The sequence below is a fragment of the Xyrauchen texanus genome, chromosome 50 (assembly GCF_025860055.1).
Source record: "Xyrauchen texanus isolate HMW12.3.18 chromosome 50, RBS_HiC_50CHRs, whole genome shotgun sequence".
NCBI classification, from domain to species: Eukaryota; Metazoa; Chordata; class Actinopteri; order Cypriniformes; family Catostomidae; genus Xyrauchen; species Xyrauchen texanus.
In genome coordinates, this window is record NC_068325.1 from 714811 (window position 1) to 738200 (window position 23390).

General features: G+C 39.4%; 1 protein-coding gene across 1 annotated transcript; it reads left to right on the forward strand.

Moving 5' to 3' along the window:
• Positions 1–8166: 8166 nt before the first annotated feature.
• LOC127640959 (uncharacterized) lies at positions 8167–16583 on the forward strand. Its single transcript, XM_052123700.1, has 6 exons — positions 8167–8355; positions 8586–8856; positions 8976–9112; positions 9483–9689; positions 9800–10552; positions 16548–16583. The coding sequence occupies exons 1-6, from the start codon at positions 8167–8169 to the stop codon at positions 16581–16583; spliced, it is 1593 nt and encodes a 530-aa protein (XP_051979660.1).
• The last annotated feature ends 6807 nt before the right edge of the window (positions 16584–23390 follow it).

Below are 23390 nucleotides of genomic sequence, written 5' to 3' on the forward strand. Positions count from 1 at the left end.
GCAGAAAAAGAAACAGACAAACACTTTCTAGCAATAACATATATAATAATCTATAAAAATGTGTTTATGACCCCTGTTATTTTTGAGAATATTCCAAAAAATAAGACATTTAAAAAATGAATTGCTATTATAAGAAATCTTAAAATGGAAATGGAAGTCATTTTCCAATAAAAAAGAAGGTCTTCACATCTGTGAGAGCACTTGGAAGAAAATGAGAGAAAAGTAGTTAAAAGTAATACCATCAAACTCCACAGACATGTGGATGACGTTTCCCAGAGCCTAAATGACTAGACATGACTATAACTTTCAAGAAGACACACTGTTCCAAAACCTAAAGAGCAGGCAGCAGCCTTGTAAAGACGTGGTCACATTTACCTTCGTATAGCGAAATTCTGCGGGCGGAATACTGTAATTTCAATAATAATCCACGTGATCATGAATTACACGTAAAGGACTTCCTGGGGCAAAGAATTTCCCTTCACATATTCAAATTTTGACAAGAGAATTTGACACGTTTGACCAATATTAAGTTGCTTGGTTTGGCAGTGACTTCTGTGTGGGCAGTGCTTCGTACACAGGTACATTAAATATGCACAATTAACAAGTGTAACAGAATTCATCTGCATTGTGTTGTGTGTTGAATAAAACTCTCAGACTCCAATGACAGATCTGAGAACTCTTTACTTTCTTTGCACCTACATCAAATGAGAAATGTACATTCACAAATGGACATATCGTGGCTTTTCTCACAGGCTTTTCTCACATTAATATCACCATCTTTAGCTCTGCAAGATGCACAGCGTCTTCTTCTCAGCTCAGCATGAAAATTGTCATTTTGTACATGTGCATACATTTTTACAGAATATCCAGAACAGCACGAACAAATTATATATCAATTAGAAACAATGTTTAAATACATAACATACCTACAGCAAATGAGAAATGTACAGTACATTCAAAATTGACATTTCGTGGCTTTTCTCACATTAATATCACCATCTGTTGGCAAATAAATGATAAATAAGCCACGTGAATACACGTGTAACAACTTCTAAACAACAAAGATCACTTATTTTAACATGAACATTCCTTAAACATGAAAATATAAATACCTTTAGCTCCGCGAGCTGCAGAGCATCCTCTTCTCTGCTTAGCATAAAGTGAACTTAGAGAGGAAGCAGAAAAAGCGTGCTCTTAAAGTGACAGCGCACCCCACTATTTGACATCAAAACATACACATCAATTCCTATAACCAATTCACAATTGGGACAAAACAATTGTAAATTAAATATTAAATCCACAATAAAGAAAATTAGATATAATACATCAAACAAGGGATTTTGAGTGAAAATAATACAGAAAATAAGTCTAATTCACACTCGTTGCATTCACCCCTCCTTATTTTCACCAAAATTCCAAACATACCATAAAGATCTTCATAATCAAAGTAATACTTCCACTTTTCTGGTACAAATAAAACGTAAGACCTACTCGATCGTGGTCAACATAGAAGTTACCTCATAACAAGGTTTAGGAAAATAAAGGATGATCAAGACTCTTATTTCCCTTAGACTCATATGCCGTCTAGTACCTCACAAAATATGACTTCAAGTAGCTTCATGAAGATACAGTTAGTACATTGAGAAATGAACAGAAAACGTATAGTAGTTTAAATGAAATTAGTTCAGAATCTCAACATTTTTTAAATAAAATTATTTCAAACATTTAAGATTCTCAAAACAGGTTTCTGGACCATAGATTCGATCAATCTGTTTACAGACCTAACTAATCGGCCTGTACGAGTTCTTACAGGTTCGTCAGTGTCAAAGACAATTTTATAGTTACATTTACATTTACATTTATTCATTTGGCAGACGCTTTTATCCAAAGCGACTTACAAAAGAGGAAGAACATCAGCGAATCATCTTAGGGAGACAGTGGTACAAAAAAGTGCCATATTACAAAGTTTCACTATCATCATAATAGTATACAAAACAGATTTAAGTGCAACAAGAAATGTAAATATATATATTTTTTTATTTATTTATTTTTTTTTTATTGACCGGTTAAGTGCTTTTGGAAAAGATGTGTTTTTAGCCGTTTTTTGAAGATAGAGAGTGAGTTAGCTTCCCGGATTGAGTTGGGAAGGTCATTCCACCACCGTGGTATGATGAAACTGAAAGTCCGGGAAAGTGTTTTGGTGCCTCTTTGTTTTGGTACGACAAGGCGACGTTCCTTAGCCGACCGCAGGCTTCTGGTGGGAACGTAGCTCTGCATAAATGTTTTAAGGTATGCTGGAGCAGACCCAGTGACTGTTTTATATGCCAGCATCAGGGCCTTGTATTTAAAACGGGCATGAACCGGCAGCCAGTGGAGAGAGACAAAGAGTGGTGTAACATGTGCTCTCTTAGGTTCATTAAAGACCAGACGTGCTGCTGCATTCTGGATCATTTGGAGAGGTCTAATAGCACATGCAGGAAGGCCTGCAATGAGAGCGTTACAGTAGTCCAGTCTAGTTATGACAAGGGACTGAACGAGCAGTTGTGTGGCATGTACAGAGAGGAAGGGTCTTATCTTCCTGATATTGTAGAGTGTAAATCTACAAGATCTTGCAGTTTTTGAAATGTGGTCTGTGAAATTTAGCTCATCATCAATGGTTACCCCTAGATTTCTGACCGTTTTGGAAGGCGAAACTGTAGTTGGACCCAGCTGCACGGTGATGTTGTGTTCAACAGCCGGGTTGGCTGGAAAGACAAGGAGTTCGGTCTTGGCAGGGTTGAGTTGAAGGTGGTGTTCCTTCATCCAGGCCGAGATGTCTGCCAGACAGGCAGCGATTCGAACGGTCACTGTGGTGTCGTTGGGCTGGAAAGACAAGTAGAGTTGCGTGTCATCAGCGTAGCAGTGGTAAGAGAAACCATGTGACTGGATGATGGGTCCCAGTGATGTTGTGTATATGGAGAAGAGAAGTGGCCCAAGCACTGATCCCTGAGGTACCCCAGTAAGTAACTTGTGTGGCTTGGATACTTCCCCTCTCCATGCTACCTCAAAGGACCTTTCTGAGAGATAAGAGTTGAACCAGTCAAGCACAGTTCCAGTGATACCCAGTTTAGAGAGGGTGAAGAGTAGGATCTGATGGTTGACTGTGTCAAAGGCAGCAGAAAGGTCCAGCAAAATCAGAACGGACGATCTCGATTCAGCTCTCGCCTGTCTCAGCGACTCGATGACAGACAGCAGGGCAGTCTCAGTGGAGTGTCCACTTTTGAAGCCCGACTGATTGTCATCCAGCAGCTTGTTCTGTGAGAGATAGGCGGAGATCTGATCGAAAACTGCCCTTTCAAGTGTTTTTGCCATGAATGGGATGAGAGAGACTGGTCTGTAGTGTTCTATCTGTGTGGGGTTAAGTGCAGGTTTTTTCAGCAGTGGGGTTACTCGAGCCTGCTTAAATGTAGTGGGAAAAGTGCCTGCAAGAAGGGATGTGTTAATTATGTGTGTAAGTGCCGGTAGGATGGACGGAGAGATGGCCTGGAGAAGGTGTGATGGAATGGGGTCAAGGGAACAGGTTGTGGGGTGGTTGGAGAGGAGGAGTTTAGAGACCTCAGTGTCAGTTAAAGGAGAGAACATAGGGAAAGAAGGGTTGCATACAGGAGCCAGGTGTTTGACAGGGTGTGGTGCTGTGAATGTATTGCTGATGGCTGTAACCTTATCAGTAAAAAATGTGGCGAATATATCTGCTGTCAGTGATGTGTCAGGTGGTGGAGGGGGAGGGCAGAGAAGTGTGTTACATTATCCAAGTGTGGTGCTTGGCTTGCATCTGTATGTGCATCATCTACAACACCTGAATTATGTGTAGAGTCTACTGATACTGTGCGGTTGGAATCTGAACCTGAGTAAGATACTAAGTCAACAGTCAAATTCACATCAGGCACAGGATCATGTACATCATTAGAACAGAAGTAATTGAACTGGCAATAGGTAGAATATCTGACACTGTGTCACTTATGAGATCCAACAAATCCTGAGAGTCAGTCTGATTGATTGATTGCTGCTGCTGGTTCTGCATCACAGTTATTCTGATCTGGTTCTGATGAAACCATCCACTAGTCATTTCCACTGGAACTCAATCCTTCATCGACATCAGGAATTGGTAAGAAGTTCCCCGCTAAGTTCCTATGTACAACTTTTGTACGTCCATTAGTGTCCTTGACAGTGTAGACATGAACATTTGGGTTCACATCAAAGACAGTGTATACTTCAGGTTCCCATTTGTCAGCTAATTTCCTCTTTCCCTGTTCGGACTTATTTGCAAGCAGTATCCGGTCACCCACAAACAACTATGTGCCCTTCACACGTTTGTTGTATTGTCGAGCTTGATGTTCTTTTTTGACTGAAGAATGCTTCTGAGCAATCGATATGGCACTTTGCAAACAAGACATTAAGGATTTTGCATAGGAATCATAGTCAGTATCTTCAGGATTGTCGAGGACCTATTTGAACATGACATCCACTAGAACTCTGGGTGTACGACGAAACATCAGAAAGAATGGTGCATAACCTGTTATCTCATGCACTGTAGCATTGTAAGCAAATGTCAGGGTTTGAATCTGTTGAGGCCATTTGTGTTTAGCACTCAAAGGAAGTGAGCGAAGCATGTCACCCAAAGTTCTATCAAATCGCTCAGTGGCTCCATTACCCATTGGGTGATAAGGTGTTGTGTGGGATTTGTCAATATTGGCTAGGTGAAGAAGCTCTGCTATTAGGTTGTTTTCGAAATTAGTGCCCTGATCGAAATGTATTCTTTCTGGGAAGCCATAAACGCAAAAAACATTATCCCAGAGCTTTTTCGCAACCTGCTTAGCTGTCTGATTCCTACATGAGAATGCATGAGCAAGCTTCGTGAAATGATCAGTGATTACAAGAACATCCACTGAACGTTGTTTGCTGTCTTCGGCCAACCAGAAATCAATGCAAACTAATTCCATAGAAACAGAAATCCTGATACTCTCCAAAGGGGCACAGGTAGAAGGTTCTACTGTCTTTGCAACAACACATCTTTGGAAACAACTAACATACTTCCTAATATGTTTTTACATGTCAGCCCAGTAAAACCTCTGTCTTGCCAAAGAAAGGGTACGATCTTGTCCTTGCTGGCCCACAAGGTCATGGATGCCAGATAATGCTTTATCTCTCAGGGAACTTGGTAGTAAGTAAGTAAGTAAAATGTATTTCTAAAGCACACTCAAACACAGCAAAGCTGACCGAAGTGCTGTACAGATGAATATACAATACATTAAAATAAAACAAACACACCAAGTACAGATCACCATACAATTTTACCCATAAACGTCAGTTTGACGATTAACGGTCTTCTTCATAAAAAAACTTATTTGGTGCATCACGAGAGTCATTTGGCCAATCACAGTCAAGATAACGGCAGCGCGTCTTCACTGAAAAGCCCCTGGCTGCAGCTTTTCCGTGGATAGATTCAACTTTTCACGCTACCACTACCAGGCAGAGGCCGTGAGAAATTATCTGGTGCTACTTCAGTGGACACTGACATTAGTTTTGAGGTAAGTGCTGTTATCTGCCGACAATATAATTGTTTTCTCTAACGTTGTTGTTCATGTTTAACGTTAACGTATAATGTAAGCTTATAATGTAAGCTTGTCAGATAGTCAGCTAACGTAAGATCAGCGAATTGTGGTGTTAGCCTACAATGTTAGTTCAATGTGAATGATTTTGGCAAGGGTATCTCCTCCACTGCATTAACGTTACATTTAATAGTTTAACATTTTTCACAGACGAAAACGAGACAATAACTAAATAAAAACTAGTTTTGAATGACGAAAATCTATTGACATTTTCGTCAACGAATAAAAACTAGACGGAATGTTAGATGACGATTTGGGAAGCGATCCAGTCAGAACTGATGTCCTGCGTTTGTGGTAGATGCGCACATTTGTACTGTAACCGACTGTAACGTGCTGATCTACCCAGCGGGACACGGTTTGGCATGCGCTGCATGTCTCATCTTTCTGCGAAGCGTGCGCGCGAGTACTGAATTGAGCTCTGTTTCGTGTCTGAATGGACACATGCACACAACATTGTCTAAATGTCCATTTTGGAGAGTATTCACGTAAAATATGTCGGTTATGTCTTAAACAGTTGTGAGTGTATCGGATGTGCATCAGGATCCGCAAATCATTGGACATGATCCGGTGTCTTAAAGTGACGGTGGATAATAAACCTAATGCGGGTTGTGTCCTTAATATTGATCAAGCAACAAAAGAAAAAGATAAAAGCATTCACTGCTCGTTAATAGCTTTAATAATGATTAATTATATTTCATTCATACAAATAAATATGTCTGCTTGAAAGAATAAAGAATGATGTATGCAAGTAGTTATAAAGAATGCATATCATTAATTGAAAAGAACACTACTTTAGGAAAAGTGGTTTTATTTAATTTTAAGATATTTTTTAAGTCACAGTAGTAAATCTGTATTGCATGTTCAAACTTTAAAATCATTCATATTAACAGGTTAATAGATTTTCTCCGGGAGTATATGGGTTTGGAAATTTTAGAGAAATTCTAAATTAATGCATTACAATTTAACTAAACCCATTATATTTTAGTCGACTAAATCTACTGTAGATTTAGTCGACTAAAATCTTATTGTATTTCGTCAACTAAAACTAAAACAATTCAGATGACTAAAATATGACTAAAACTAAATGGCATTTTAGTCAAAAGACTATGACTAAATCGAAATAAAAATTTGCTGTCAAAATTAACACTGCTGCATTAATATTGTTATCTAATTTTTTATGTATATCTTGTCGTAAGAGATGAGCGAAATGAAAACAAAACACGTAATGAAACAAGACCCATTGGTGTCTGGTTTAACGTCAATGAGTGATCGAAACACCTGCTCTGGCGGATCATTTAACGTTGACTAATGCAGTGGGAGTTAGCCTTAACAAATGTTATGATCATGAAAAAGGAGCCCTGGCCCAGCAGATAATATATTGACAATTGTTTTCCAGAATGAGCGAGCTTAAAGAGGAGGATTCTATTTATATAAGACAGCTTGACTCAGGGCTGAGGTGCAAATGGAGCTGGGCCTGGCTAAAGATTGAGGTCAAGACCGAGGTGAAGGGAGTTCAGCACAGCTTCCCGCTGTCACAGTATTTTAAAAAAATTGACAAAGCGGGGTATTCAAAATGTAGCCTTTGCTCTAAAGAAATAAACTACAGCAACAAGGGCTCTCATGCTCTTTCGGCACACTGCCAAACAGAGGTGCACCGTCAAAAAGTGTGCACTGTAATGACTACAGTAAGTGTCCTTCCAGTCTCAAGTCAAAGTGCTCCCAAGGCGGGGCCTGAAGCCATGAGAGCTGAAGTTAGGGTGCCTGTACCTACATGTCAGCGGGTTGCTAATGCAGAGGTGTGTATTATTATACATTAAATAGGCTTGTAGTTTTCTGTGTCAATAAATAATAACTACTATTTCACTGTTGACATGTTACTTGAAATTTGCCAGTAAGCTATTGTCAGGCTACATAGAAGTAGGCTACATTACCAGGACAATTTGTATGTAGTGTACATGGTGTGTTTAGTCAATTGAACTAGAGTTGAAATAGACTCAATAACCCAGTCACAGGGTTATAATAAAAGGCAGGCTATTTGCAAAAGTTTTACTTATAAAAATCTAATAATGTTTTCTTGGTCTAGGCGATGGTTCTCGCTACTCTCGCCGAACATTCCCTCCCTTTTACATTTGCACCAGTGATTGTGAAGCTGGCCCAAACGCTGGCTGCAGACAAAGTAGCTCTGAGTGGGTTGAAGCTGTCACGCACTGCAGCAGCTTACAAAATGGTGCATGGATTGGGATTTACATTTTCAGAGAGGATCTTCAGAAATACACAGAAGTATCCATTTTCCATCAACCTCGACGAGAGTACTAACCATGGTGGTAAAAAAGTGCTTTCCATCCTAGTCAGCTACTTCAACCCAGACAGGAAGACGGTTGATGTGGAGCACCTTGGCTCTTTAGAGGTTTTCAAGGTTAAGCTCTCAAGCTAGAAAATTTGATAGTTAAGTTCTTTAAGGATAACAACATTCCATGGTTGAACCTTGTAAGCATGCTGATGGACTCCTCGCGGTGTTATGCGAGGAAGTAAAACGGGGTTAGAAACAAGAGTCCGCCAGAACTACTGCCCAGGCCTACTTGATGTTGACGGTGATAGTTGCCACCATATCCACAATGCTGCAAAGGTGTTTGCAGCTCCTTTCAGCAATCATCTTGAACGGCTGTTTGGTGACCTACATGCAGATCATCAATGGGCTACAGACCAGGTTAGTTAATAATATTAAATTTCCATTATAGAGATATTTTTTAGTTCAGTTTGATTCATGCTACTGACTGCAACACTAAACCTTTTATCTTTACAATATACTTACCTGTTGGGAGACATTTTCTAGATGTAATCTAGATTCTAAAATTGTTTTATCCTTAACTGACATATTTAGGCTACCTGAGCTCTTTGAGGAAAAAGACTGATTTGATGTATCTCTCTCTTTCTCAGTTGGCGTACTTCAGGGAGATATGTGAGTTCATGAGCCTTCCTGGTTCCGCTCCCAAAAGGTTCATTCAGCATCGCTGGCTATCTGCTTATGATGTTGCCATTAGCACCCAGAGGCTGCTTCCTGCCTACAAGGTTCTTTACTACGGCTTTACGGACAGGAAAGACAAGGCCCTCTACAAGGACCCCCTAGGGCAGCTTTTTACGAAGTACAAAGTGTGCGAAAAGGCACAGACAAAGATTCGGTCATTTCATGAGGACCTCAGCAAAAAAGGTAACTCATCACAGTTATTTCTCCTTGGATCTGTGACTGCCTACCTGCACTATGGTAACCAAAGGAGTGTTAGCTTTTTGTACAGTTCTTTGTTATAATAGAGCCTTTGATTTTTCCAGGAATGACGCAGCTGGGAAAAGACCAGAAGAAGAGGGTGGTTAGGAAGGTGTGGCATGAAGCCACCATAACTGAGCTGCACCTCAGTGTTTATACAGGAGTGCTACCTATCTTTAAAGAATATGTCATGGTGTTCCAGGTGAGTTGAACATTGAGTCCTCTGCGTATGGCTCCCATTTCTACTCAGGTGAATGTTACATTTCTCATCAGGTTTTTCAAAATAAGAAAAAATATCACAAATTATGAAAATGAGATTATGATTATAAAAATGTTACAGGATTCTGTGGTGCCTGGGTCTAGAAAATAAATTATAGTGATCCCATGTCTAATAATTACTGACATTTTCTTTGACCACAGTGTATAATGCTTTTTCATAGTGAGGTGATCTAAGTGAATCCTTGTATTTAACCTTTGGGAGTCCTGAGTTAAAATTGGTATACATTTCTTGTGTGTGTTTTTGTACATTGAACCACAATGTTCAATGTATGTTAATGTTATTTTCTTTATAGGGCAGTCAGACACTTGTTCATAAACTGCATGACAAACAGCTTCAAGTCTTTACCAACTTCCTTGCCTGCTTTGTCAAATCTGAACACCTGAAGCCGATGCCCAAAACTCTGGCTACTATGGAATTGGACAACAAACTGCTGCCTGTGAGGGAGATGTATGTGGGGCAGGAGGCTAATCAATTCAGAGTGGCACATCCACAACACCCTGTGAGTACTTAAATTGTGTACTGCAATTAGAATGATTAATGATTGATTAGGAGCCTCTGCAGAGTTTGATGATTATGATAACAATAGTATAGTAAGTGTTGCTGTTTCAGCTGCTGAAGCCATTCCTGGAGGAAGTCTCACGGGCATACATCACGTGTGCCAGATACTTGCAAAAAAAGCTGCCACTGCAGAGCAAGACCCTCCAGTGTTTGTCGGCCATAGACCCAATACTGAGAGGGCACTCTCAAACTGGGTCTGAACTGAGGAAACTCACTGCAATGATGGATCACCTGCTGCCTGATGTTGACACACACCAGGAAATTCTCCAGTACAACGTAGATCAGTCCCTGCCCAGCTTCCAAGATGGAGATGATGTTGTGAGGTGGTGGGCCTGTGTCGACGATACTGGAAAATATCCAGGCCTGTGTCAAGCAGTGAAAGCTGCAATGTCAATATTCCATGGCCCATTAGTTGAATCTTCTTTTAATATAATGGGCAACATCATTGACCAGAAAAGTACAAGCATGAACATCACCACATTCAGCGCAATCCAGACTGTCAAATATACTCTACAGAGCAGAAAGCTGAGTGCTGTGGACATGTTCAGCCGAGATGATTCAAAATTTGAGCCAGTAGATAGAAGGCTGTGTGGGAACATCATTTCGGCTGGAACCAGGGACAAAGCCCAGCGGCAGCAAAAGCAGCTGAAAGTCAGCGAAAAGAGGACGGAGTTCGGCTGCCAGCCATCCACTAGTGCTGCTGTAAATAGGGCAGAAGTGGTGGAGGAAGAAAGTGTGGCCCGAAAGAGGCACATGGCAAAACAGAGAAAACGGGCCCTTGAAAGGCTTGTCCAGGCCAAAAGAGTAAAAAAATGATGTTTTATTTCACACCCCACTAGACCAGTTTTAAGTTTGTTTTATGTTCATTGGTGTTAATAAATGTTGTGTTGTTTTACCTGAAGAAAATGTCTTTTCCCTTTATTTTCTGGGGGGTTGCATAAAATGTGTCACCTTTTTCGGCCCTTCTGAGTTTGCAGGTATGCAGTTTAGAGACCCACCTCAGCTCATATGCATCGAGTTTTGGTGTGGTTAGGAGGTAAACCAGGAGATTGTTATCTGTCCAGATGGTAAATTTGTGGCTCTTCAGCCAATGGCTGAATTTCTCACATCTATGTGATAATGACATTGTGATGCACTTAGGGTCTTTTGGGCAATTGGTCTGGCTTTGGTTTCAACTTTGGGGACAATATAGCCATAATCCATCCAATGAAGTGTCTACTGAAAGGATAAATGGTTTGTCAAAATCAGGATGGGCAAGTATGACACACTCTAACAAGCTGGCTTTTAACAGTGCGAAAGAATCCTCACAGTCTGTAGTCCAATCTGCAGCAGTAAGTTTACGGTAGGTGCTCTGAAATCTCTTTTCTATAGACCACATTCCTCTCCTATTCTGCCCCGCTGTAAGTCCGAACAAGGGTTATGCAATGGATGAACATTTAGGAATTAAATGTTGTTAATAAAACATCATACCAAGGACAGACTTAATTCTTTTTACAGAAGGTTTGCAACCAACATTGTCCATTAAATCACGCACTTCCATTCTTGTAATTACTTCAACTTTGGCTGGGTCAACAGACACGCCACCACTGTCAATAATATGACCCAGGAGTTTAACTTGCCTCTCAAGAAGATGACATTTTGTAGGTGCTAATTTCAAATTGTTCTCACTGTGCACAGTCTGGACAAAGCTTCACTTTCTGACAGTGCAAAAACAAGGAGAACGTCAAGGTAGCATATTAGTTTTGAGAAATTGAGATCACCAAAGATACCAATCATCATCCTCATGAAAGAAGGAGGGCTATTGCACAGCCCCTGAGGCATGCGGTTATACTCATGAAGACCCAGTGGTATAGTAAAAGCAGTGTATTTCTTATCTGTCTCCTCCATTGGAATGTTATAAAACCCTGAGGTGAGGTCCATAGTGCTAAAGAAATAGTTTCCACCAAGAGCGGCAAAACAATCAGTCTGATGTTGCAGAGGATGCGCGTCCTTCACTGTTCTAGAGTTGAGCCACCTAAAATCTGTGCAAATGTGCAATTCGCCATCCTTTTTCCACACCATCAAAAGTGGCGAAGCATACTCACTTGAAGACTTCCTAAAAATGGCTCTTTCCTCGATATCTGTTAGGACTTGCCTGAGCATAGTGGTCAGGAGGTATGCGTCTATATGGTAAGTATATGGTAAATGTACATTCACAAATGGACATTTTGTGGCTTTTCTCACATTAACATCACCATCCTTAACACCGCAATCTACAAAGCATCCTCTTCTCAGCCAGCAGAAAGTGAACTGCCATTTTGTACATGTAAATACACATGTAGAACACGTGCACAATATGGAGAACAGCATGAACAAATTATATGTCAATTAGAAACAATGTTGAAATACATAACATACCTGCATCAAATGAGAAATGTACATTCACAAATGGACATTTTGTCTCACATTAATATCACCATCTGATGGCAAATAAATAATAAATAAGCCACGTGAATACACGTGAAACACAACTCCGATAAAAGTTGAAATTTCCATACAGTTGTGTAGATCTCATGCCACAGAATATGTTCAAAACAACAAAGATCACTTATTTCAACATGAACATTCCTTAAACGTGAAAATACAAATACCTTCAAATACCTGCAGAGTGTCCTCTTCTCAGCTCAGCATCAAGTGAACTGAGAGAGGAAGCAAAGAAAGTGACAGTACACCCCACTATCTGACATACAATATATAGTAATGATTTCACAACAATACACACCAATTCCTAATATAACTAATTCACAATTGCACAAAAAAAAAATGGCAAAGTAAATAATAAATCCACAATAAAGAAAATGAAATATAATACATCCAACTTAGATTAAATATCGGAAAACGAGGGATTTTGAGCAAAAGTAATACAGAAAATAAGTCTAATTCACACTTGTTAGACAAGGATACATTAGCGGTGATGTATCCTTGTGTACAACATGATGGATTAATGAGTTTCTTTTTTACTTCACTCTCACTCACGCTTCACTTTTTTTGCTGGTTTCACACACGCTCAACATCCGCCCACGCCTTCTTCGCCCATGTAATTTCACCGTGCAAAGGCAAATGTGACCACACCTTAAGGCCTAACTGAAATTAAATCTTCTGAGTGCTGACTTGTTTGGAATGCTTTACATAGGCAGCAGAGGTGGGTAGTAACGCACTAAATTTACTCCGTTATATTTACTTGAGTAACTTAAAAAAATTTTTTTCGAGATTATTGGGACTTTTACGAGAGCGGAAGTTCATAGAGCTGTGCACGCTGCTGACACAGACTGTCACTCAATCATCAATGCTGCAGCTTCAAACTCTTCAAAATGAAACACTTTCTTTGCTCCGCACAGTGAAAACAATTATAGTTTCGTCTTGCAATGCCTTCATTTAACACCAAGACAAGCAGATATTTGAAGATTAAAATCTCAGTTTCAATTTAAGGCAGCATGTCAAAGTAAGTTTTGGCTCTAATGCTAACACAGGCTTTTCTGTGTAATGTGATGGTCATTTTCAGGGTGATAATGTTACTGGGCACTTATGAAATCAGTTTTTATGTGTACATTTTTAAATCACTGCAGCAATATATCAGTCCGCTTTGTACCGCGTCCCGCAAGTCATGAGCAGTATTTACAGATTTACTGGCAACTATTGCAGCTACTTCCGGCGGATTAACTGTATAAATCCATGTAAACATCCAAGTTAAGTGTAAATGCCTTTTGCTCTGCCGTTTACGTGATTGGAAACTGGAGCATGAATAGACAGCATTTCTGCACAGGCACATCGAGGGGCGCGAGGCAGGTGCTTGAGAGATGTTCAGGTGTGAGGCAATCGTATGGCGAAGAGAGTGGCTGTGTACGAAATTGTTTACTCATTAACATTTTCCTCTATATTGAATGGAAGTGAGTGCACTAAATCTCAGCCGTGAGTGAACGAAATGATTGAGTGAATTTAGATGCACCAAATATCGGAAATATCGGGCTGTCACAGAAACAACATCACATATGAACTTTTAAAATACTTGGGCCTTACTTATTATTCTTATTAAATTATATATTAATACAACAAATCTTCATTCTATTTGTCATTTTTATATATAATGTATGTTAATATAAAGAGTAAACACATTTTAAAATATATCTGTATATTTTGCCTCTCTATATGTTATTATGTTATTTTAAACAAGAAATTGTTTGTCAAAAATTATTTAATACATTCAGCATGAAATAAAACATTGCGGCAGTGAAGGAAGCAGTAAACTCCCAGCTGGTACATCTTCCCTGTGGTGGATTGTGGGCAATTAACCATTGTCGAGTGTACATCAAATGTGCATTGTGGGTAAGAAAGAATGAGTGAAGAAAAGTAGGGAACGAGTGGCTCACTCAGAATTCAGACACTCCCAGAAAATGGCGGACACTCAAAATAGTACACTATATAGTGAATAGGGGCAGTTTCAGACACATCTAATGTTCCATGACTGGGGTTGGTGCCCTAGGCACTATGCTACATACTCTTCATTTAGAGAGCGGCAGTACTGCTGTACAGAACTAATTATCTAAATTCATTTGAAACTGAAAACTGTAACTACACTGAAATACTACACTGGGCTTAAACAGCTCGCTGTGCAGCTGGATCCTGGATTTCCTGTCAGGCAGACATCAGGTGGTTAGAATGGGCAGCAACATCTCCTCATCACTGGAGCCCCACAGGGCTGTGTTCTCAGCCCACTGCTGTATTCCCTATACACACATGACTGTGTGGAAACACATAACTCCAATGCCATCATTAAGTTTGCTGACGATACGACGGTGGTAGGTCTGATCACTGACAATGATGAAACAGAGAGGAGGTGCACACGCTGGTGTCAGGAGCACAACCTCTCCCTCAAAGTCAGTAAGACCAAGGAGCTTGTAGTGGTCTTCAGGAAGAAAGACAGAGATCACAGCCCCATCACCATCAATCGACCACTGGTGGAGAGAGTCAACAGCTTCAAGTTCCTCTGCGTCCACATCACTGAGAAACTCACATGGTCCATCCACACTGAGGCCATTGTGAAGAAGGCTCACCAGAATGAATCACCACATCCTCACACAGTTCTACACCAGCACTGTAGAGAGCATCCTGGCTGGCTGCATCACCGCCTGGTACGGCAATAGCACCGCTTCCAAACGCAAAGCCCTGCAAAGGGTGGTGCGAACTGCCAGAAACATCATTGGAGGTGAGCTTCCCTCCCTCCAGGACATATATAACAGGCAGTGTGAAAAAAGCTAGGAGGATCATCAGAGACTCCAGCCACCCGAGTCATGGGCTGCTCTCACTGATTCCATCAGGCAGGCGGTATCGCAGCATCAGGACCCGCACCAGCAGACTACATGACAGACTTTTCTCCCAAGCAATCAGACTTTTGAACACTTGATCTCTCACTATCAACAATCAGTACTGCACTTTATTAATCTTCATCTTATTATCTCACACTGGACTGTCAAATATATTCTCCACAATATAACTACTGCATATATATATTTTTATATACTCTTATTTTTTATTTTTATTGTATATGTATTCTGTATTGTGTGTATTGTTTACTGTACATTGCATATTAGTATTGTGTTGTGTAATGTACATTTGATATGTAAATTATGTTGTGTAAATATGTTGTTTATTGTAAATGGGTATATGTCTTGCCACTATCATGACTGCTATGTTGCTTGGAATTGTACACAAGACTTTCACCTACTGTTGCACTTGTGTACATGGTAGTGTGACAATAAAGTGATTTGATTTGATTTGATAAGAAACCACACAGGACTTTAAAAGCTATGAAATAACGAAAGAAGGTATTAATAAAGCATGATCTTGCTTTGGTTTATATTTCAGCATTATATATAATATAAGGTTTCCAAACCTTTTCCAAACCAGACAAATTCATCCAGAACTGACAAGAGCCCTTAAAGTGATAGTTCACCCAAAAATGTAAATTAATTATTTACTCACCCTCATGCCACCCCAGATGTGTATGACTTTCTTTCATCTGCTGAACTGAAATGAAGATTTTTTAGAAGGATTTATCAGCTCTGTAGGCCCACACAAAGCAAGTGAATGGGTGGCAACATTTTAAAGCTAAACAAAATCTCATTAATCAGCATAAAAGTAATCCATAAGACTGCAGTGGTTAAATCAGTATCTTCAGAAGCTATGTGATAGGTGTGGATGAGAAACAGAGAAACAGATCACAGTTGGAATCTTCTTTTTGTGTTTTTTGTGTGATTCTTCTCTGCATATCGCACCCTGCTGTGCAGGGAGAAGAATGTCTAGCAAAAATTGACATAAATCTATTTCTCATGATTCTGGTGATTCACATTCTTCTCTGCATCATATATCCCTAAGAAGTTGGTTTCTGATGGACATGACCCTAAACCACTTAAGATACTTTCCGAAGACTATACAAGAAGAAAATGCTGCAGAGGTTTTTTTAATGGAAGGATTTGAAAATAGACCCAGGTAAGGCATTAGCCCCAAGTGTAAAGCATAGTCTTCTTTCCCTGTAAAACTTACACTACCTGTAGTGACCCGTCCTTTACAAAACAGCAAACAATAGTTGGCGAATTCTACAACTTCTAAGGAGCACTTCAGCAATAAATGACTGATGTAAAATAGTTTTGCTAGCCCCTTAAGCATTGCATTTAATATGATAAAAAAAAGAAAATCCTCACACTGCATTTTAAATCATGAATGTCCAAACTTATTAGTGTAAATAACTTGTCTCCTCTTGCAGATCGGGGCCACATCTGTGGATCATTATGACAAGTAAGCATGCTCTTTGGAGATCAGTACGCTCCTGGCCATATCATTTAGAAAGATTTGAAAAAGGAAACTAGATTTGTGCTTTTATTCTTGGAGGTTGACTAATGGTTAAGAATATGGTTTGCTGATACAATAGTTCGAGATTTTAATACAGGTTGTAGTGATGGTTTTGGAAGCTAATTAACCCCTGGTTGCTTTAGATATTTATTTCCCTCTATTTATGTGAAAATAATATTTGATTCTAGAGTACAAGAAATGGAAAGATATGGACATAAAAAATTTACATATACCACTAACCAAATATATACAGTGTGTCTAGATAAAAAAAATACAAATAATAATAAATAAATAAAAAACAGCATACACAGTGGTGTTCATAAGTCCACATTGAACATTTGGTATTCAAAATAAAAAAAAATAAAAAAACAGAAAGTCATAGGTTCTGAAAATATTTATTTCTTTATTAAACAAGTGACAATTTTGTGACATTGACCATGTGAACTTCTTTGTACTAAAGGTCAGATTTCCATGCTTTCATTTTTTGAACATTCTCTGGGATAACATGGGTCATAGGGTTTTATCCATGCCAGCTCAAATGTATACTGTCATTAAAACAAAAGAAAGATGCACACAATAATAGCTATTCATAAAAAATAGATGCCCGGATGAGTTCCCAAGATGGCCGCAAAGTGGACTGAATTTTTAAAACAGCCAATAGCCTTAAATTAATTCAGAGACATGAACTATGATTTTCCACTTGTTGGTCAGTGGCAGGGGAAGGGATATTCTCATTAGAAAGAGCATCTGATCCAACCAAAAACTGTAGTGAAACACGAGCCAGCAATATTTTTGTCCATTTTTACATAAACTGCCCTAATGGTTTTGTTAACAGTGACTTTTTTGTATTAAATAGATAAAACAAACACAATGAGCCTAGCATACTGGTACGTTTGAGGTTTGTTGCTGCCATTTGGGAAGGCACCACCTGGTAGACTTTAACCCTACCAGCTGCCCAAACTACCACCCAGCAGGAGTTGAGTGTTTTGTTTCTGAGATGTCAACCTTTGGTCATTCCATGAGTCAAGTGCCTAAGTGCAATTTTCTGGGAGTCCAGCAAATGTTTATTTTCCTGACTAACTGTGCTGGAGCCAGGAAGGCAAACCTCAGACATTAATGCATCTACAAACATCTTCGTAGTGAGCTCTCTGTCCTACAGGTGTTACCCAGACATGGTTCATCTAAACAAGACCCAGACACTGAGAGTTATGGGCAGAAGAGACAGCTCATTCTCTAAATATTCACCAATGTGCAACTGCAGCCCTTCAACGCCTATCCTCTAAACCATACTCCTGGCAAAATAGCTGTTGAGCAGAATAAAACAATGATTGTTTGTTTCCAATTAACTTTAACTTACATGGGCCACAAACACACTGTAGCTAAGTATATGGTTGATGCAGTTGATTGCATTTCAGTGGCAGTTGCTTAGCTGGTGCATCTTAGCTTGTGGCTAAGTGCCTCGTAAATTGCCTCTGTAATTACTTGAAAATTAGTTGCTAGAATGTTCTATCTGATTGCTAGACATTTTCCAGGAGCCAAAGAGCTAATCCTCATGGATCTATAATATTCTGATTCAAAGATATCCCTCTGATCCCTTTTCAAAATAAGTCTATGTGGTTCGGTTGCTAGGGTGGGGTTAGACAATTTGACACCTCAGCCATAGATGTATGAAAAACATTGAGGGACGAGTAAGATGCTAAAATTGGTATGGAAGAAGAATAAGGAATTTTGGAAAATCCCTAAACAAAGGTCTAAGCAACAGTAGTAGTGGCACCTTGCTAAAGCAACCACCACTAAATATATGCAATTTATATATGGTGCTTGCAAAATGTTATATTTTATCAAAATACATGGTTACTTTTAAATGGCTGTCAATGAAAAATATGCTTTGGTGTTGTTCCGCAATCCACCAGCAGGACTAATTGCCAAAGCTAACCCACCAAACATTGTCTAAAACTATATGAAATGATAGGTTGATAAAATTGTTGTTCAAGTCCCAACCCCAGCCCTAATTCTAACTCTAAAATTTGAATGGTTGATAGGAATGTTCTTCCGGGACCAGCATGGATATTTTTTTAGGAAAATGTCTTACATTGCAAAATCAGTAAGCAACTTAAGTTATTTTATTGTTATCAACACTTATAGTCTCAGCCTGTCACCCATGTAGCATTTATAGACCACCTGATGTATATTGCACACAGAAATTACCAGAGCTTTCCAAAATCACAAGGGTCAAATGCGATTGCCTTACTTTACGCAACATCCAGAAGTCAGTATTTACAAGGTACCAGGCTCATAAAATAAGCACTTTAGAGTAAGAAGACTAATTGTTGGATTTGCCAAAGTTTCCCTGGGTGCTGACATTGAAATTTGAATTAATTGAATTTTGTTTGAGACAATTTGAAGCAAGTAGGCTATATTAGATATCCATGTGAAGGACTCTATTAAATGAGCTGCTATGGAGGCAATGGAGGCAGAGTCTCCTCAAAAAAATGTATTCAAAATTAACAGAACAAGTTTAGTTCAGTCGTGAAACTCTTCATGGTGCAAGCTGATAGGTCCTTTGAAAATGTCATCTGTTAGCCAATTGGCTTGCACACTCCATGGCCCAAGATGATAGGTAATTTTATAAATAATCTGTTAGCCAATAAACTTGCATACTCTCTCTTTGTCTAACATTTAAATTGCTCTGCTTTTGCTGGTTAGCCAGTTTCACTGCAGCACACTATGAAAGATTTATCTCTGAAACCCTCCACCTCCCCAGCATCACTTGTCTACATTTGCTTCAAGGGGATTGTATGTCTAATTGTGCAGCAGCAGCAACATGCTCAACACAGCATGTATGTGTAGGTTTTAGCAGTAGCATGTCTTCATACTTGCTCTGCAGCCACAGCAATGTAAGCACGACCAAACCACCAAGTCCTCCAAGACCAAAACTCCTCCAAGACCAAACCTACAAACTTGTCATATAAACAGATGAGCCTAAATATTATGACCACTCACAGGTAAAGAGAATTGCGTTGATCATCAACTAAAAAGTCCACATGTCAAGGTCTGGGTAGATTAGATGGAAAGCGAACAATCAGTTCTCATAGTTAACATATGCAGTAGAAATGGGCAGGGTTAAAGACCTGAGCGACTTTGACATGGGCCAAATTGTTATGACCATATGACTGGGTCAGATCATCTCTGATACGGCAAGGCTTGTGGGGTGCTCCTGGTCAGCAGTGGTGAAAATCTACTGACAGTGGCCCGAGGAGGGACACACCACAAACCGGCGGCATGGTTTTGGGCACCCAAGGCTCATCGATACGCAAGGGCTATCCCATCTGGTCCGAACCTACAGAAGGTCTACTGTGGCCCAAGTCACAGAAATGTTTATTGATGGTTACGGGAGGAATGTGTCTCAGCGCATTGCATCCTGCTGCGTAGCCGCAGACCGGTCAGAGTCTGTCCACCATTGAAAACATCTACAATGGGCAAGCGAGCATCGGAACTGGACCTTGGGGCAGTGAAAGAAGATCGCCTGGTCTGATGAGTTCGGTTTTCTATATGTGTGCCCTGTTTACCTGGGGAAGTAATGACAGTAGGATGCAAAGTGGGAAGACAACAAGCTGGTGGGTGTGATGCTCTGGGCAATGTTCTGCTGGGAAACCATTATTCATCTAGATGTCAATTTGACATGTGCCACCTACCTAAACATCATTGCAGTCCAGGTACACCCCCTCTTGGCAATGGTATTCCATCATGACAGTGGCCTCTTTCAGCAGGATACTGCACACACTGCATATATTGTTCGGGAATGGTTTGTGGAACAGAAGTGATGAGGTGTTGCCCTGGCCTCCAAATGCCCCAAATCTCAATCCGACTGAGCATCTGTTGGATGTGCTGGACCAACAAGTCCGATCCAAGGTGGCTCCACCTCGCAACTTACAGGACTTGAAGGATCTGCTACTAATATCTTTGTGCCAGACACCACAGGACACCTTTAGGGGTCTTGTAGAGTCCATGAGGACCAACAGCATTATGCAGGTGGTCATAATGTTTTGGCTCATCAGTGTACAATATGAAAACCTTACATTTTTTCCTAGAGTTGTCATGACCGAACTACAATTAAATTAAATTAGTCTTATTTAATAGTTGATTTAACCTACTAATGTGAACTCTAAAAATATTTTATTTTCCTTTCGGTGAGTTTTAATCATTGCATGAATGTCAGAGGAGGTTTTCAGTATAAAGGCTACTGTCATTAGAAAACTGACCAGTTAAAATTTATATTCAATTCCAATTCATATCCATTCATCCAAAAATGTCAGAAAAAGGCAAAATGGAGTCTAAATTAAATTAGCCTCCTTCCGCATATATATCCAATCATTATCAGAGGTAACCTTTAAAACCAATCAGCTTGCAGTATTGCATTAGTGTGTAATCAAGCCAGTTTGTGGTTGATGCAATGCACCAGGTGAAGAAAGTCTTTAAAAATTAACCAAAATATTGATGAAATCCAATTATTGAAGGATTTTAAAACAAGACTGGACAACAGGATCACATATAAATTCAACTCAATGAAGGAGTGGAGGACTGATTTTCTCTACACATAGGTAAGTAGTAGGACTGTCGATTTAACGTGTTAATTCACATCAATTAATTATATAAAGAATAATGCATTCAAAAGAATTACGCAATTAATCATGTCCTCGGACAGAAATATGGAATATTCCTACAATCGGAGCAATTCAAGATAGAAGAACCACTTGTGTTCTCCAGGGGGCTGTAAGGAAAACTCCAGCTGTATAAGGAACACTCAGCTTATACAGATAACAAACCAAACTCATACACAGCAGACAACACAAGATAAGAATATGTTCTTGCATTCAAGCTCAAGACGTGATTTTCTATGTTTTAAACTATGTTTATCTTGACACAGTGGCCTATTAAATGGTACATTTATGACACTCTAAATGTGTCCATCTGATGCAGATGTACGTTGATGCATCCTTAAAAAAGTAAATCTCGGACCGATTGACTATAAATGGATTGCAGAGAATTGTAGGCCAATGATTGGCTTATGTTCTATAATATGGAAATAACCCGGTTATGGAGTGGTGCTGAGAAGTCGGGAGTTAACCACCCTCTTATATTTGTTGAGTAGTAATTCTTCAAGCACACTTAAAACTTTAATACATCCTTTGTAATCGATGCACAAAAGTCCAATAACGGAAATGGCACCGAAAAAAAAGAATAAAATTCAAGAAAAACTGACTAATGAAGTGCAAGAGGTGTCACAGGATTCTGATCACGCGGGCGAATTAAAAGAGATGGAGGAAGATGAAGACAGTGTACAGGGTTCAAAAAGTAACTAAAGACCCACTAGGAAGATTTACTATTTTACAATGTACCATCTATTCAGAAAAAATAAATCTGAGGTCCAAACCATGATAATCCCCAATTTTTTAATGATCTGTTTCTGTTAACTGCTAGCTTATTGCAGGAGATATGAATTGTGTAATAGATCCTACTAAAGATTGTTCTACAGGGATTGATAGTACGCATACTAAATCTAGGAGATTGATACAGGAATTTATGAAAGAACATAATTTATCAGATATTTGGAGGAATCTTAACCCAAGAGCAGTATAATATTCATACTACTCTGGAATGTATCAAACATACTCATGTTTTGATTACTTTTTAATTTCTGCACAAATGTTTAACAAAATAACAGATTGTATGTATCACAGTATAGTCATCTCTGATCATGCAGCAGTATCCTTAGCATACAACATTACACATTTTATGAAGGATCCTCCTAAATGGCTTTCATATAGGATGGCTTAGGGACCCAGAGGTTATAGAATATTTGGGCAAACAAATTGATGTTTACTTTGAAATTAATAAATCTGAAACTTCTGCTTATATTAGATGGGAAGCATTTAAAGCTTTTATTCAAGGTCATATTATTAGTATTTGCAGTTCAAAAGTAAAAAAATGCAGAAAACAAATTAAACAATTAGAAGATCAGCGTTTAGAAAGTGATATTTTACAGAAAGTTATGGACACAATAGAGGCTAAAGTAAAATTACTTTTACTCAGGTCCCAATATAATTAAATATCCGCAAGCAGAGCTGCAGCCAAAGTTTTGAAGTTGAAACAAAAATTTTATGAATATGGACAACAACAAACGGAGCGTGCTATTACAACAATTGAGAGTTCAACGGGAATGTAACACAGTTGAAGGATGGGCAAGGAGGAGGCGAGAACCGGCTTGTCAACATAAATTATATTTTAATGAGAAACTTAAACTCAAAAACACATAAACAAACACACATGACGGACATGTCCGTAATTCTCTCTCTCTCGAACCATCGTCACCGGCCGCCTTTATCCCTCGCGCGCCTCATCAGGCTGATTGGGGACCGGGCGCGCGATATTCCGACCGGCCCCGCCCCCCTCCGCTCCACAGGGAACTATAGTTGATCCAGTGGAGATCAACAAAGTATTTAGTGCTCATTAAATTTAGATATCCAGATAATCTAAATCTACCCCAGATTTCAAATGAAGAAAAGGATAAATTAGAGAGTTAACCTCACATTAAAAGAAATTGGAGATGCTATTGATTTTAGGAAACCAGGAAAACTGCGGGCCCAGATGGCCTTCCCATAGAAATTTATAAGAAGTTTAAAGAAAAGTTGTTAACCCCCTTTTTGCAAATGATACTTGAGGCATATCATCAAGGCCTTCTTCCTATATCATTGAG